Below are 17,105 nucleotides of genomic sequence, written 5' to 3' on the forward strand. Positions count from 1 at the left end.
CTGCTCAGTGCGTATCATAACACTAGAGTGTCTTCTGATGTCTTCAGTTTCTGATGCCAATGTCCATCGACAGAGTGTATTTGACGAGTTTGGTTTTGTCCGGTGATGTCAGAAATAGCCGCTGTCTGATGCATATCATACTGCTGCAAAAGGTGCCTCTGTCTATCTGTATCTGACACTGAAATGCTTGACAAAGCAACAGTATTTGACGAGCTGGGAGTGAGAATGGGCTGTTTGACCCCAGTTTACCAGTGGTGGTGGACATAATTGACAGCTCCGTGACAGAGTCCTCGGCTCTGACTGGTTGTTTTGTTCACGTTTGGTAATACCGTTAGAAGCACTACAAGGAGGAGGAGAATGATTTGTTTCCCAGTTGATCTCTCTCCTTCAGTGCTGTGTGAATATAGTGACTGAGCCAGTATGACAAAAAGTTATTTTTAAAAAAGTTACCGACATCAGCTTTAAGCCATTTTTATTTTCTAATGCACAAGGGAGAATCCCAGCTCTCATGCTGACCCACATATATGTTACCACGGTTACCAAGTGTTCAGTTGTAATAATTTACATTACTCATACAAATCAGTTGGGAAAGCTTTTATGACATTTCACATGATGAGCAGGTGGATATAATTGTAGTTTAGATTTTGAATCCAGCTTAAATCCCCTATCTCCTCTCAAAAAGTCCTGTTTAGTCTGCTTTGCTTTTACACTGTTACCAAACTGTAGCAGATGTCCTTTGAACCTGGCCCACTTTTTCAAGTGGTCTCAGTCCAGTTGTATTGTCATCAGGATTTTGAATAACAGTTTTAACATCAGCTAAAACAAAGTGAACCAAACAAGCAAATGAATGAGAATTCATTTGAATCACCCCAGTAAGACAGTCTTGCACATTGATGTTTCAAATTTCAAATTTATTTATTAGGACAAAAGCTTTTGAGTTGTGAAATCTCATTTTTAAGGGAGTCCCAGCTTATATCACAATTACTGCAAAACAATCGAGGAGTGACAGAATCCCAGCTGCCATTCTAATGTTTATTCACTGTTAAATCAACGTGGCTAAATCCCTGCTGACTTATGTTCAGAATTTGAAAGGTGAATCAACGTAGATTTTGAAATGTTGTTTCACTGTTGTTTCATAAACTTTAAACATTGTTGCAAAATTGTTTCAACATTGAAACCGATCTGTCTGAAATATCAATGTTGATTTATGATAATTTTCCTAACCTTTTTACAACCATCAGAATTAAATGTTGTTTTAATGTTGAAACAGCAACTGAGAAAATTCCCACCACATTTCAGTGTTGAAGGTCAGTCGTGTCACAGCTGGGACCTCAGCTTATTGTCAATAGTTAGTAAAGGTAATTTTGCTTTAACTGTGAAAGGTTGATATCTTTATCATTTTTCTGCTGCCTAAAGTGATGTGTGTTTGACTTACTGGAAATCCTTTGGACTTTTCCTCAAGGGCTCTCAAGGTATTCCAGGTCTGGATGGAAGAAGAGGAGATCCAGGGCCTTCAGGACCTCCAGGACTTCCCACTCTCTACCTATGGAGGAACACTGAGGCGGACTGGGCTGCTTTCAGGGTAAATCTAAATGCAAACACCCACACCATAATCCAGCTGGAACCGTACTGAACCCATGAGGATTTGGACCACACTCGAGCACCACCAGCACAGAGTGCTCAATGTCCTTTTTAGTTCATTTGTTCTCTTGAGGTTTTCTCAGACCAGCGTCCTCACAGTCCTCACTGTCCTCACCACACTTTGTCTATTCCTGACTGTTAATGTCACCCTGTTTTAATACCACAGTGTTCCTAGGCAGCTTCCTGTGACTGGAAAAACATGTTTAGTTAATATAGCAACCATAAGCATCAGAATGCCAATGCCACAGTGGCAGCAGTCTATAGACGGGACACAGCTTTGACGCTCCCACTTACTACAGCTAATGTCTCCATAAAAAGCTTTATGTCCTAAATTCAGCCTCAATAATAAGACATTTTATATACAAACTAGAATTACTTTCTTGTGGTTGTATGCCTCTGCCAACCAGTAAAGTTGCAGTTCCATGTCTGCCAAGATTCATATGTAGCCATAACATAGGACAGTGCTTCAAATATGGATGCTGCTGCAAAAGAAACTACAAATTCTAAAACATAGATGCTTCACACACATTTTCAACCAGACAGCAAAGAAGATTTGTACAATCAGCTCAGTTTCATGGTTCGTGTCACCAATCTAGAATTGACCATATGTCTCCCTTTCTGTTCCTGAGTTAGGGCATTGAATAATGACCAGAAAATTATCATGTCAGTTGAGTTGACCTTTGACCTTTTGGATGTAAAATCTCATCACTTAATCATTTTATCCTATTTGATATTTGAAAGAAATTCTGTCATAATTAGTGTATGAATTTTTGAGTTATGGCCCTAAACATGTTTTGTGAGGTCACGGTAACTTTTGACCACTAAAATCTAATCCTCTAAGTTATTGTGCTAGTGAGAATAAGACGGACGCGAGGTCGCATCAACCAATGACCTTTGACCACCAAAATCTGATCAGTTCATCCTTGAATCTAGTCAATGTTTGTTCCAAAATTGAGGAACTGCCTGAAAATAATGATAAAAGCATAATAAAAAACACATCCGCCCTTTAAAGGGAAGAGATGAGCCACATGTTTGTGTAAATCCAATTGTTAAATGTTCTGTAAGTGAGAAGAAAATACCAGCTTCATTGCTACATTTCCAACACTCATTTTCATCCACAAGCCCCAAGTTTAACTGATTGTTAATGACAATTCTGAGTCATAAACTGACCACCTTACATCAGTCACCATATTTTTTCATATATCCTCTCCTACATTGAATTCAAATCATTGGTCCACTACCACTGGTCATGATAATGTGGTATACAGCAAAGTCATTTTTGAGATCTGGGAGCATTGTGACCTCGCTCTGACAGTGCCAGCTGGAGTAATAAAAGCACGAGCAATCACACGATCAGAGAAAACAGAATATGCACCCTGTTACTAGATTTTCTAAACCCCTTTATTTGAAGGTACAACCGAAAGTGAAGCACCCAAAATATCAGTCATAATCTTTCACTGCACAGGAGAACTGTGCCTGCACAACTATGGTAAATGTCATGGGTCAAAGTTGAACCAGCAATTTATGACAGTAAAACTCATGGCCCAAACTACAAAAATAAGACCCAAGATGTAATAAACTAGATTTATCCTTAGTTTTTTGTGAAAATGTGAGAATCAAATGAGTCATACAGTGTTTGTGCAGTGATTTTATATATATTTCATGTAGGGCTGAGTAATCCTCTCCTGGTGTGTCAACAGTGTATTTAGATGGCCACAGCTCTCTGTGCTCTCACAGACTGTAATGAGAGCTGAAGTATCTGCCAAGCGCTATAGCTGGAACCCATCCAGATCTCATGCCTGGGTCAGGCCTTGAGCTTTGCTTTTGACCAACTATATGCGCAGGGTTGAGCTGTGTGTGAAAGGCCTCAGTGTTGACGCTCCCTCAGAGTACACTGGAGGCTCTGACTGCTCCATCCACAGAGACACAGTAAGACTTAAGGGAGGTCCAGACCTCTCTGCCAGTCTGAGCTTCACCTTGACAGGGTTGGCCAGCCTCCACTCATACCCTTGCTGCAGCACCGTAGCCAAGACAAATATGACCTGGAGCAGCAGAGCTGGGTGGTGTAATTAACCAGAAGGACTCCTGTGTGCTGGAGTTTACGGCATGTCTCTTGACTCTTAGAGTTCAGCTTTGTGCCGTATCGCTTAACAACCATCAGAGCACTACAAGACACACCGCATGGACCTCTCAACACTTTGTCACATGCTCATGTCTTTTGGCTGTTACAAGTGTTACATGACATGAAAGGTGAGAGCCAAGTCTACCAGCAGTGCTCAAGCAGCTGTGTGCTCGCTCTCAGCTGTGCTACTTGAATGGCTGTCTTCTGAGTGCATGTATACTGCACAGTGTTCTGTACTGTTTGCCTTATGTAGGAACTTAAACTTGCAACAGGAAATAATTTTATCCATCTTGTTAGCTCAAATCAAATAAGACAGAAGAACAGAACATCTCATCCTGCAATGGACAATGGAGACAACAGTTGCACCATTTTTGCTTTAAAGAATATTCTGGTCTCAGAAGTGTCTCTGATGGGAAATAATCTTCACAAGTCAAACCTTAAAGAGTAAAATTCAAGTGAACTGTGTCCTTAACAGCACTACGTACGCTAGTGATGCAGCTACAGAGCTGCCAATGTTCGTCAGTCAGTCCACCCATAGAAGTATAATAAAGATGGATGATGTGACAGCTCCCCAAAAGTAGAGCCAAAACATCTGGATTGCCCCCTGGTGGCTGGCTGCAGTATAGGTCATAAACCCCTCCCCCTCAAGGCTAGCAGATAGGACATGAGTCAAACTAAAAGTACACATCAAATACATTTCTCCTTAAGATGTTTCTGTCATTTTTGGTAGTTCTTACCACAGTGCTGTATGTTCAAGTGTTATTTGATACTATAAAAGCGGGGTTTGACGTCATGACTGACAGCTTTGCATGCTCACTGGTGTGCTCACGATTGTGCTGCCTGTCGCACAGATGTATGGGTGAAAACTCAATACTGCGGAGATTGCTACTTTGCAGACTCCAAAATGACATCTCCAAGGCAGGATGACAGCAGCCATATCTGGGATATTTTGGCTTCATTTTTGTACAGCAACCTCAGATGCAGCCTGCCTCCAGGCCCATGAGATCTGGCACTGAGTAGTCACAAGAGTAGCACCAAGTGCCCAACTTTGTGTTTTCCAGGCGCATAAAGACACAGTATGTATACAGACCCTTATTCTGCCTCTGATTGGCTTACCCTGACATTCTTACCCTAACTAGTCCCACTCCTCTTGCCTAAACCTCACCAACCCAACCAATGAATTCAATGAGTACTAGCTAGTCAGAGGGACAGTAGAGCGGGTCATGCCTTCACTATCCTAGTAAATGCAAAAATGCTAAAGGTCCAGTGTGTAGCATTTAGGATCTATTGGCAGGAATGGTATGATATTCTAATGGAACTATGGTTTCATTAGAGTCCACAGAGTCAGGGTCCACCGTGTTCCTCTACAGTAGCCCAGAATGAAAAAACCAAACACTGGACCTAGACGGGGCTATTTCATGTCAGCCACTTTACTTTTCCAATACTCTTGGCATGTGAATTTGCTTTACCTAGCAAAGACATGACCCGCCCTTCTCTCCCTTTAATTTGCCAGTACTTGTTGCTTTCATTGGTTGGGGTGTTTAGGTTTAGGCAAGAGGAGTGAGATTGTTAAGTGTTGGGGTAAGAAGTAAGGCAATGCAGGGAAGAACATTTCTTTGATATCCTAGGAAATACACATCATGCTTGACACCAAGTAGAAGCTTAAGTTGGTTGCAATCTGCAACCTTACCACCAGATGTCACTAAATCCTACACACTGAGACTTTAAACTGTCTCAGTGACTAAATTTTTTACTTCCTTGATTACTGTGCCTTCAGTTATAACCTTTACCATATTCATTGTATTAATGGCTCAATACTTGTATAATTTTCAATTCTAATTGTGATTGCTTCTTTTTTCAGACATCAGCCTTCTATCAGATGCTCAGAGCTGGCTGGCCAGTGAGTAGCTCAGCTTTTAGATTTGATCTAAGATACTCAATCAGAGTAAGTCACTGATTTATATTTCTGTTACTCTTAAGGTGAAGCCTGGCCCACCTGGACCCATGGGTGAAATGGGCAAACCTGGCCCTCCAGTGAGTTTAACATCCATTGGGCTTACATAAGTAATTTAGCATGATGAAGTTGACCTTGATTTTATTTCTTTCACCTTTTTTGCCTGTCCTCTTTTTCTTCCCCACTTTTGACCCTGATTTATCTTGTCATAGTTGTATAAATGAAAGTATTTTTAAGGTTGTTATTAAAATGTATTCATCATTAAGGGTATTCCTGGAAATCCAGGAACAAGAGGGATACCAGGACAGAGAGGAGACATGGTAAATGTTGAAACTTAAAAACCTTTCTCTAACATCAGTTGCTGCATCATAACTGATGACCTAATATCAAGTGATTGTATGTGTGTAATAGGGTTACCTTGGGCCAAAGGGCGCCCCCGGCAAGACAGGGAGGTGGGGCAGGAGTGGCAGCCAAGGACTGGATGGACGTCGTGGGTCACCAGGACTACCAGGGCTGCGGGTGAGAACTACCAGTGCTCACACTTAAAGAATGTGTCACGCATGATAAGTCTGCATCATTTGGTTACATTTTAAGTTGTTTTTTTTCCATCAGGGGCCCAGAGGATTTAAAGGAGAGGGGGCTTCACCAGGGGAGAAAGGTGATCAGGTGAGTGTCTGAGCATAGAGACGAAATGCTGGTCCTTGGTAAACTGTTGACTGTGGTCCCCCAGGCTCATCTAAGAAATCTATATAGCAAAGACAATGCTAAGTAAAGGGAATCTGTACAACAGATCAGACATGATATTGAATAACTCACCCATCTCCCCTGCAGAGCAGATAAAGTGTAACAAGCTGGGGACTATTGCAGGGCTAGCACAGAGACAGATAACCATTCATGCTCACATTCACACCTACGGTCAATTTAGAATCACCAATTAACCTATCCTGCATGTTTTTGGATTGTGGGAAGATGCTGGAGTACCCAGAGAAAACCCACGCTGACATGGGAAGAACATGCAAATTCCGCTCAGAAGGGCTCTCCCATCCTTGAGTTCGAACCCAGAGCCTGCTTGCTGTGAGGCGACAGTGCTAACCACTGCGACACCATGCCGCCAATGTAAAGTAGTATTTGCAAAAATTAATAAAAGATCAATGTTTTGTTTTTTTTTCCCTTCCCCCTATTTGTGGCACCCCCTATGGATGAAGGCACCCTTAGCATTTGCCTGTACTGCCTATGCCACGGGCCAGCACTGTAAGGCTGGGCCATGTGAAAATGCTAAACAGCTTGTAATTTGAAAAGATGACTTTTAATTTGAAACAGGAAGTGGCAGCATTCACTCAATCATGGACTTTTGCCCTGACAGTGCTGGACTAGCTGTTACGGTCAAGCCAAAACAACCATGTAAATGTACAGTATGTTAAGAAGAACAATACACTAAGACACAGTCACACAGCAGAAGGGACCTGCTTTCTCTGGAGCTGTACCCACTCATCATTTATACAACCCTCCCCTCACATGACAAGCACCCAAATCCTGCATGCTCGTAGTTTGTATGTAAAGGGCATATGCACTGTTTCCCAATACCATACATATTCAGCAGATACAAACAGATACATCGGCTGGACTGATTTAGTGATATGGCATTTTAATATACTTTTACTTTACTTTACATCACAACAACTCAACAGTAACTTAGCCACCTTGTTACCAGGTGTATTTTTTTGCACTGTGTATGTTTGGGTACTAGTTAATTTGGACTTTGTTTTCTCATTGATTAATGAAAACATTTATCAGTAAGTCAGTAGTATCCTGAAGACTTGTGCATATCCAAAGCCAGTCACTACTTCATTGTTCACCAGAGGTGAGACCAAGTCATTGTTTTGCAAGTCACAAGTAAGTCTCAAGTCCCTGCAGTCAAGAACCGAGTCAGACAGGGAAGTCCCAAATCAAATTCTTTAGTTCTTTGTCCTGCATTTTGATGGTTGCTCTCAGACTGGTTCAGACAAAGTGGATCTGGAGAATTAAGCATCAACTCACTGGAAATGACTAGTGTTGTTGTTAGTTGGTATGGGAAATAAAGGGAAATGACATGATTTTTGACACAACTTTTTAAATAACATACTTTTTATTCTTTAGGTTTGTTGGAAGGTATCACATTATTTCAAGTCGAAACTCTTAAGTCCAAGTGAACTTACGAGTCATTGGTGTTAAAGTCTAAGTCAAGCTACAGTTGTTTTGTTTTTGTTTTTTTGATTTTGTCATGTCATCAAGTTTGTGACTCGAGTCTGACTCAAGTCCAAGTTCATTCATCCAGCAGCCACCTAAATGTTCCTGTACCCCATATCTCTGCAATGCATGATGTGTCACATATTTTTTGAGTGATGATTTTGAGTCCTCTATGTTGTGTATTACATTTTTACTAGACATTTAGACACACTACACAATGGTGAACACAATACAGTATATATTTGAATGGAAAGTATAAAATTATTTCAGACACAGCCTGGTATACTACTTTGATTCAGTGATACTAAGTCAGAGCTTAGAGTCAACAACTTCCTACTTTGGAGCTCATTATGTTTGCTCATGATATTTGTATTACGGAGCTTACTTAACCTGCATCAAGGGATGAAGTTTTGGTTTGTCTGTGTCCTGGACTGCAGGGTTTCCCCGGTGGGCTTGGACCAAGTGGAGACAGAGGGAGGGCTGGAGAAAAGGTCAGTATAAAAAATTTGATTTATATAAATATCAGCCTCTTCTGCTGTGATCCTCTGTTCTTCCAGATGAGCTGCAGATGCCAGAGAAGTTTGACTACATCACCATCTAGTGGCTGGAAATAGGCCCTTACTTAAACCGAAGCTGCAGTATTTCAATCTATTACTGCCAGTGCATATGCTGTTACCACACCTACTTCTACTATTACTACTCCATTACTGTGTGTATATCAAATTTTCTCACAAGGCAACAATAATTCAGTGTTTTGTATCTGGCATGAAATACTTCATACTCAATAAAAAATGCAAAATTGGGAATATGTTGATCATTTTATATCCCTGGGTAAAATCATCATGCTGCATTTTTCTATCTAACTTTAATCTCACTTCATAGAAAAAGTCATTTTAAACAACACAAAATATGGTTTCACCATTTCAACATTTTAATGACATGTAACATGAAATATCATGGACCAATTGATTTTTCTCTGTCTGTCTGCCCTTCAGGGATATAAAGGGGAACCAGGAGAAGATGGACCTGTTGGCCCTCCTGTAAGACTAACAGCTAGTTGAAACTTTTTAAAGGCCCTGACACATAAACTACTTCAAGGAACTAGTGGCAATAAAAGCCAACTGTTGCGTCACTTCACATCACCTGTGCCTCGGCCAAAGGGTTGCACATGAACACACCGCAAAGACTACATCCGATGGCCAACCAGCACATACATTCTGCACCTGCGTGAGATGAAATAACTCTTTACACCAGCAAATGGCAGTAGTCTGTAATCCTCATTCAGAAAGGGAAACCGGAAGACTGTTTGACGCTAGTTAGCCAGTTAGCACATTAACAACACAATCCAGTGTTGAAAGAACAAAGACTATTTACCATGTGTTTGTGACCATATAACAAAAACCATGAGGAAATGTTTCTGTTAAAGGGCTCAATAGCTAAAGAAAAGTAATCTTACCTTATGTGACTAGTTTGTTTCGATCTTACTCCCGCTTGATTTTAGCTCTTTGTTTACTTCGCTCACTTTCGTTTTTCTTCCCTTGCATTGAGCTGAATGTGTCAATCAGAGTGATTTCATACACCAACGGGCTCTACTGTTGCCGTAGCCAAAGCCAATTCAACATGCCGACTGGACCAAAAAAAAAAAAAAGCAGACAGGGGCTGACGAAGAGCAATGGGGCGGGACACACTTCAGCGACTAGGGCGACAGACCCTCACCAACATCCAAACACTGACCGACTGCTTATTGCTGGCTTGGTGTTTCAGGGCCTTAAATGGGCTTTCCACTGATTTTACACAGTTTACTTGTCATGGGAAGTTATGCTGAGAAAAAAAACCTGATGATGTCGTGCTTGACGTAATTGGTAGAGCTGGACACTTTACTAGACTTTCAGATAAAGTTGTATCTGTTTGACCAATGTTTAACTGCACAGCTTGAGTTTGTAATGACCGACCCACTAACAGGACTCTGTTAAATTAACTACCAACTGGTCTACCAGCTAACTACCTACGTCTCTTATCAATAAATCACACTGTTAATTTATGAGGGTCGACTCTGGTTGGACAGGAAACCCCAATCGTTGAATCACTCCCATTGTGTTTAACTAGTGCACAATCTATTGTGTAACCCAGCCACCTATTTTTATAGCCAGTATAATGGTTTTTGTTGGTATGGTAGGTGTAACTTGGTCTCACAATGTCTTTAAGCTGAATGGGATGCCTTCAAAAGTCTTTTTTTGTTTGACCCACAGTCCAAACCCTAAAGATATTCATATAAAACACAGAAAATAAATGAGATCCAGGCTTTTAAAAAGCTGTGTCAATCAGTGGTGTAAATCAGTTCATGATGACTTTAATGGGTAAAACAATGACATAGATTAACAGGACTCGATGTGAAATCTGACTGCTTTTTGTGCTTATCAGGGTTCATTAGGTAAAAGAGGCATTCAGGGGTTCCCTGGACCGCCAGGGCCAAAGGTAAGACATTTGTTATACTGTACTGCTCTGACTGTGTTTTTGTCCCCCGCACTGAAATGATCTTATTGTGTTCATCTATCTTTTTCAATCAGGGAGACTCTGGACAAGAAGGAGAAAAGGGTCCTCCAGGACCAGGGGTGAGGAATGCAATAGTGTTTCTATTACCTTGCAGTGCTCATACAAGTGCTACCTGCTGCTGGTAAAGAGATGACAACAAACACTTATTTTCAGTTAAAATTTTCTAGGGTGCAGCAGGGGCAACAGGCGGTTTAGGACCACCCGGACTGAATGGATCAGATGTGAGTTCATCTGGGGAGGCTTGCCCATGTTCCTTTAAATCATTTCAGTTTAAATCAGCAGGGTAAAATACAAGTATAAGTGTTTAGTGTGTTTTTTCTTTATCCTGTACAGGGGGATCGAGGTCCAACTGGTCCACGAGGTCGTAAAGGCCCTCCAGTATGTTTCCAATTCACCTGTTAGGTTTATTTACAGTGCTATAAGAGACCTATGGATGGAGAATCAATGCAGCGGTGTCATTTTTTAATCTTACTGCATCTCTAACAGGGGCTGCCAGGATTAGCAGGAGAGACAGGCTCACCTGGACCTCACGGGACTCAGGTAAATTTAATTAGAGAATGACATTCTCAGATTCAGGACGAGCAATGTGGATTCCATCCTGGTTGTGGAACAGTGGACCAGCTCGTTACCCTTGTGGGGCTGCTGGAGGGGTCGTGGGAGTTTACCCATCCAGTCTACATGTGCTTTCTGTACCTGGAGAAGGCTTATGACTGCTTCCCTCAAGGAATCTTGTGGGGGGAGGTATGGGGTACCGGGTCATTGCAACGAGCCATTCAGTCCCCGTATGACCAAAGTGAGAGCTGCGTCCACATACTTGGCATAGAGTCAAACACATTCTTGGTGGGTACTGGCCTCCACCAGGGTTGTCCCTTTTCACTGATCCTATCTGTGTTATTCATAGACAGGATCACAAGGTGCTCCTTTCGGAAGGAGTCCGAAATGGGGACCCTTAGAATTGCGTCTCTGCTTTTAGCAGATGATGTGGTCTTGTTGGCTTCATTACACCATGACTTCCAGAAGGCACTTGGCCAGTTTGCAACCGAGTGTGAAGTGGTTGGGATGAGAGTCAGCACCTCCAAATCTGAGGCCATGGTTCTCTGCTGGAAAACAGTGGATTGCCTCCTCGGAATTACTGCCTAAAGCAAGGGAGTTGCAGTATCTTTGGGCCTTATTGACGAGTGAGGATAGAATGGAGCATGTGATAGATGGATTGATGCGGCATCTGCAGTGATGCGGACATGGTGCTGGTCTGTCGTGGTGAAGAGGGTCCTGAGCCGGAAGGTGAAGCTTTCGATTTACTGGTCTATCTATGCCACAACCCTCACCTATGGTCATGAGCTTTGGGTAGTGCTCGAAAGAATGAGATTGCAGATACAAGCCGCCATACGAGTTTCCTCTGTGGGGTGGCTGGGCTCAGCCTTAGGGACAGGCTGAGGGCGCAGACGTCCAGAGGGAGCTTGGAGTAGAGCCGCTGCTCCTTTGTGTCGAAAGGCGTCAGTTGAGATGGTTCAGGCATCTGATCAGGATTTAGAGGTACTCTGGGCACATCCCACTGGTAGGAGGCCCTGGGGTAGACCCAGAACGTGCCGCAGGGATTATATATCACATCTGGCCTGGGAACACCTTGGGGTCCCCCAGAGGAGCTGGAAAGTGTTCCTAGGGAGAGTTACAACTGGGGTGCTGCCCTGGATAAGCTGATGAAAATGGATGAATGAATGGCATAGTGCCAGTGGGAGTATTACAGGCTTTTAAGACAACTCATCCAGGACTTTGTGAAAATCCCACCAGCCACTAAATATCCACTTGCCTTGTTTCTATGTAGAGATGGAAAGCCAGTGCCTTGAGGTTATGTCTTGCACCATAATGACATTGATTGTTTGAGTTTTATAGACCAAAAGCAGACTTTCCTATTGTTTTAGGGGAAATTATGCAATGGGATATTGCAGTTTTTACTTTTTTCTTTGAAATTTTCTTAATTAAAATTAATGAATAGAAAATCAAATTTGACATTTAAAACATGTTCAAGAATTTTTAAAACTATATCTGCTCATTAATACATTCACATAATTCACACATTTGGGGCGGCAGTAGCTCAGTCCATAGGGACTTGGGTTGGGAACCGGAGGGTCGCCTGTTCAAGTCCCCATCCGGACCAAAAACATGGAGCGTGGACTGGTAGCTGGAGAGGTGCCAGTTCACCTCCTGGGCACTGCCGAGGTGCCCCTGAGCAAAGCACCGAACCCCCCAACCGCTCAGAGCGCCTGTCATGGGCAGCCCACTCTGACATCTCTCCATTTAGTGCATGTATAGGTCCAGTTTGTGCATGTGTGTGTTCGGACCTGTGTGTAATTGACAACAGAGTGAAAAATTGAATTTCCCCTCTGGGATTAATAAAGTATATAAAATTAAAAAAAAATTTAAATAAAAATTAAATTAAATTAAATTAAAAACTTCCTTCAGACTTTAATAGGGTCAGGATGCTTTTTTTGTATCCAATTTTTTCTTATCTTGATGCTTTTTACACGTTTGCGTTTTCAGTTTGATACAATTTTCAGTCCTCAGATTTTCATTGTGACATTTCACTTATGGTAGAGTGAGATGTAAACTCTTCTTAACTATTTTCCTTCAATTTGTTATTACTTCCTTTATTTTCACTCTTTTATACATAATTTCACATCAAAACATAGAAAAATGTGTGCTCTCACACATAACGTAGCTATCGAAGCAACAGACATGCACATTTTGGTGCTAAGAGCCTCAAAGTGACAGGGCTCCCATGTAATATGAAATTTTCATGAGGGAAGTAATAGAAGGGACTTTTCTAACCTACTTTAAAGGGATAGTGCACCCAAAAATGAAAATTCAGCCATTATCTACTCACCCATATGCCGACGGAGGCCCTGGTGAAGTTGTAAGCCTGATTTATGGTCCTGCGGCGTACCTACGACGTACCTACGTCGTTGCCGTGACGCCGTCGTGAACCCTTCGAACTTCTCCGTCACTCCATTTCATCGCGGTGCAATTCACTGCCAGAGCGGTAGGCGTCTCTAGTTGATTCTTTGTTTAGCTTCCGGCTTTTCCGGTCACAGAGAAATGAACGCGGAGCACAGACAGACGGCTCCGTCCATATCCGTATCCGTATTGAACGTTGAGCATAAATGGGCCTTAATACTGCAACATCTACTTCGCAACAGAAGATGTTTAAAGATGGCGGGGATGGTGAAATCTGCAAATACGGAACCGGAAATGCGTTGCTACCAAGCAAACCAATCACAGCCCTCTCGGTCTGCGCTGGGTCTGCGTCGCCTCGACGTGTAGTTACATTTTTGGGGAGGTGCACCTCAGGCTACGCCGGGGGCTACGGCGAGCCTTCTGCGTAGCCGTAGTGGTCTCACGCAGGCACGCACACGTGAGCGTGGAGCACAGAGAAGCAGTCAGAGCTACAGACTACAGTGAGGCTAAAAACAGAGTTCATATGATGATGTGAGCACTCTAAAACTTCACCAGGGCCTCCGTTGGCATTTGGGTGAGTAGATAATGTCTGAATTTTCATTTTTGGGTGCACTATCCCTTTAATTCTCACAGGATGTCTGTCATGATGTCCTCTCTCTGATGACATCAATACTTAGGCAATAGAAGTTAAGGGGCCCTGTTCTACAACTGGCGCACAGCGCAGTGCAACCGCCATTGCTAGTTTCAGACCGATGCAGTTGTCATTTTTACAGCCAGCGCCTATGTTGTGTAAGTAGCAAATGTCCTTGCGTAAACCTTTGCGTCCATTGGTGTATAGGTCTTAAAGTGAGGTATGGACAGGTCATTGGTCATTGTTGGTGTATTGCTATTTTAAGGCAGCAGAAAGCAATTGTGACATTGACCAACAAAAAGCTGGTCTAAAATCAATGGTGCAGTATTTACCTGTTATTTAAAGGGCGCATTATTCAGACAGTAAGATGCGCCTACATAGGCTGGTTCACAATGTGTATACAATCTGCTTGTTGCACACACAGGGACATGCTGATGGGTTGCAGGTGGGTGAAATAATATATCATTAATGAGGAAAACATTAATGACATTCTTTAAAATGTGAACATAGAAGAGAGCAGAGCAGAGCTGCAGAGCTGCTGTCCCACTTAATTAAGACAGCCAGTGTGCGTATTTATGCACAAGGAGCAGTGTAATTTCATTGATCATTTCAGAAGCTAAAGTTTAGTTCTCTTTCCCATGTTAAGTTTATAACTACAACTTTGCAGGCACACCTGGCCAACCACAAGCAAAAGTGGTTAGACACATCCTGAATGCACTTGTGCCATTAACTTAAGTGTGCTTTAGTTTGTTTAAACAGTGCCCACGGTCTTCGACAGGAGTCTGATGGATGCACATACACGCACCCACTTTAAGCAAGGGTTGATTCAATTCATACCTTTAACTAGAAACCATCTTAGGATGGGATCACTCCAGCCACGATACAACAAATCACAACTAAAATGAAAGTTAGCCAGGGGCATAAAGTGAGGGAGCCTGTCCTGTCCTCTGTCCTGCTTCCTAAGCCCCTTCTTCCAGCATGTATCTTTGAACTCAGCCTTCATTACACACCTGTAAAGTTTTGTGACTGCATCATACACTGTTGCAATGCTGTCGCATTGACAAAATTTGCCAACAGACAGATGAACAGACATATGAACACCTGGCAAACTAAAACAGCTTTTGTGGTAGGTCCTGCTACAATAGGTGTCACCAGGAACGCATTTTGCACACACACATACACACAGAAGGTGAAAACAATGCTAGTCGTCATTAAGTTGTCATGGCACACCTTTTATACCTGAGTTTTTCCTTTTTGAAAATTTTCAACTTTATTCAAAATTTAGGCAGTGAATGTAGTGATCTTCAACCTCCTCAACTCATTCTCTAGTTATTATTCTTTTGTTGTTGTTTTTCAGGGTCAGCGAGGTGATGATGGCCCTCCTGGTCCAAAAGGGGATATTGTAAGTTTTAATGTAATAATCTTCAAAGTTGTTTTTTGCCAATAGCCTTATTTGTTATTGTACTGATACAGAGGCCCTTGTTGTCTTTGACAGGGTGAAATAGGGCCCATGGGTCCAAAAGGATCACCTGGCATTGAAGGGCCCATGGTAAATAATATGAATTTATTATCTCTAATGTTAAATTGTTATTTTCAGAGACTAAACTGTGCATGATACATACAGTATATTGCTCACGCATCTTCTGTAATTAACTTGCATGTGTTCAACAAGTAAAACCTTGTTCAAGAAAAGTAGCTGCATGAGTAGTTGACCATGTGGAGATGGGGACTTGGCCTTGACTGCTGTGATTTGCTTCAAACTTGACACCATACAAACTAGACTTGACTCAAGACTTAATTATTAGACTTGTGCATTGAAAAGACTCAAACAGGTCTCAAACATGATTAACATGGCTTTGGAAGTATAATGTTCAAACAACATGTAATTTTAGCAGTCAGCATTCAGAGACTGAAAGGCTGTCTTGCAAGTTTTTTTTAAGAAGACTTGAACATGTCATAACTGACTTCAGCTGACTTGAGACCTGACATGGTTTAAGACTTGACTTGGGCGTGTCTCAAGTGACCGGAGACTTGACTTGGGTGTGTCTCAAGTGACTTGAGACTTGAATTGAGTCTTCCTCTGACAAGATGTGAGACTTGACTTTGACAATGGGAATGAAAGTGTATATAACATTCATAACTATGCTTTCATAGTGTATAATCATCTGAAACTGTGTTTTCATTCTCTTAGAATGAGCCATTTATATCCACATACCGTGTGGGTCCTCTCCCATGGAGTCCACCACGGTGTCTCTACGGTAGCCCACAATGGGCAAACTAAATACTGGCTCTAGATAGGGCCATTCACTTTTTCGTGTTTTTGCATTTTCTGAGAAGATTCAGTTGGTTGCAATCTGCAAACTCACTGCTAGATACCACTTAATCCTGCACACTGGGCTTTAAACTTGGGATTGTCTCAATTTACTTAAGACCTGACTTAAGTCTTCCTCTGACCTGACTTGAGATGACTTAAGATTTGCTTGGAAAATACTGAAACCTTCCAGAGACTTATCTTGATGGACTTTAAAATTGAGTTTGCCTTTCCCCAAATAAAACAACTAGAGTTGTAACTTCAACAGCTCTGAAAGTACTGAATGATTAAGTAACGTTTAGTGAGCATATTAATCTACAATTGGATGTATTTCAATCTTAACTTACGTATTTTGGTCCTTTGAATGAATGAAGAGAGTGGAGAGTTATGCTGTGTGAGCTTCTGAAGTGTTATGCTCTCCCTCATGTGGCTCACATCTGAGGCAGCCATCTCTGGATTAATACACAGGAACCTACCCCTCCTGTCTTCTGCTAAGTTGTCAGCTGTTGTCTCCCTTCATTGTTCAAATATGGCTCTGCTCAAAGCGCCATGACAGCTAACATTTAAGAAACAATGTTAGCTGTTGTCTTGAGCCGTGATAGCAAAGGAAAGCAGACCCAATTTGAATTCCAATAGCTATAAATGGTGAGCAAGCTATGGTGATGTTAAAGATAGCAGATATTTTCCATCTTTACATTGTTCTGATGCAGGCATG

General features: G+C 42.0%; 1 protein-coding gene across 1 annotated transcript in view; it reads left to right on the forward strand.

Moving 5' to 3' along the window:
- The window catches only part of LOC117252206 (uncharacterized), a 90,614-nt gene that overhangs the window by 35,267 nt on the left and 38,242 nt on the right, over positions 1 to 17,105 (forward strand). Inside the window, exons 7-21 of the mRNA XM_033618929.2 lie at positions 1,463 to 1,582; positions 5,625 to 5,663; positions 5,744 to 5,797; positions 5,984 to 6,037; positions 6,129 to 6,236; positions 6,330 to 6,383; positions 8,381 to 8,434; positions 8,939 to 8,983; positions 10,365 to 10,418; positions 10,511 to 10,555; positions 10,664 to 10,717; positions 10,830 to 10,874; positions 10,983 to 11,036; positions 15,437 to 15,481; positions 15,575 to 15,628. Coding sequence (XP_033474820.2) covers positions 1,463 to 1,582; positions 5,625 to 5,663; positions 5,744 to 5,797; positions 5,984 to 6,037; positions 6,129 to 6,236; positions 6,330 to 6,383; positions 8,381 to 8,434; positions 8,939 to 8,983; positions 10,365 to 10,418; positions 10,511 to 10,555; positions 10,664 to 10,717; positions 10,830 to 10,874; positions 10,983 to 11,036; positions 15,437 to 15,481; positions 15,575 to 15,628 — 879 coding nt within the window. The remainder of the gene's footprint in view (positions 1 to 1,462; positions 1,583 to 5,624; positions 5,664 to 5,743; positions 5,798 to 5,983; positions 6,038 to 6,128; positions 6,237 to 6,329; positions 6,384 to 8,380; positions 8,435 to 8,938; positions 8,984 to 10,364; positions 10,419 to 10,510; positions 10,556 to 10,663; positions 10,718 to 10,829; positions 10,875 to 10,982; positions 11,037 to 15,436; positions 15,482 to 15,574; positions 15,629 to 17,105) is intronic.

This window comes from Epinephelus lanceolatus, chromosome 9 (assembly GCF_041903045.1).
Source record: "Epinephelus lanceolatus isolate andai-2023 chromosome 9, ASM4190304v1, whole genome shotgun sequence".
Taxonomy (NCBI): Eukaryota; Metazoa; Chordata; class Actinopteri; order Perciformes; family Serranidae; genus Epinephelus; species Epinephelus lanceolatus.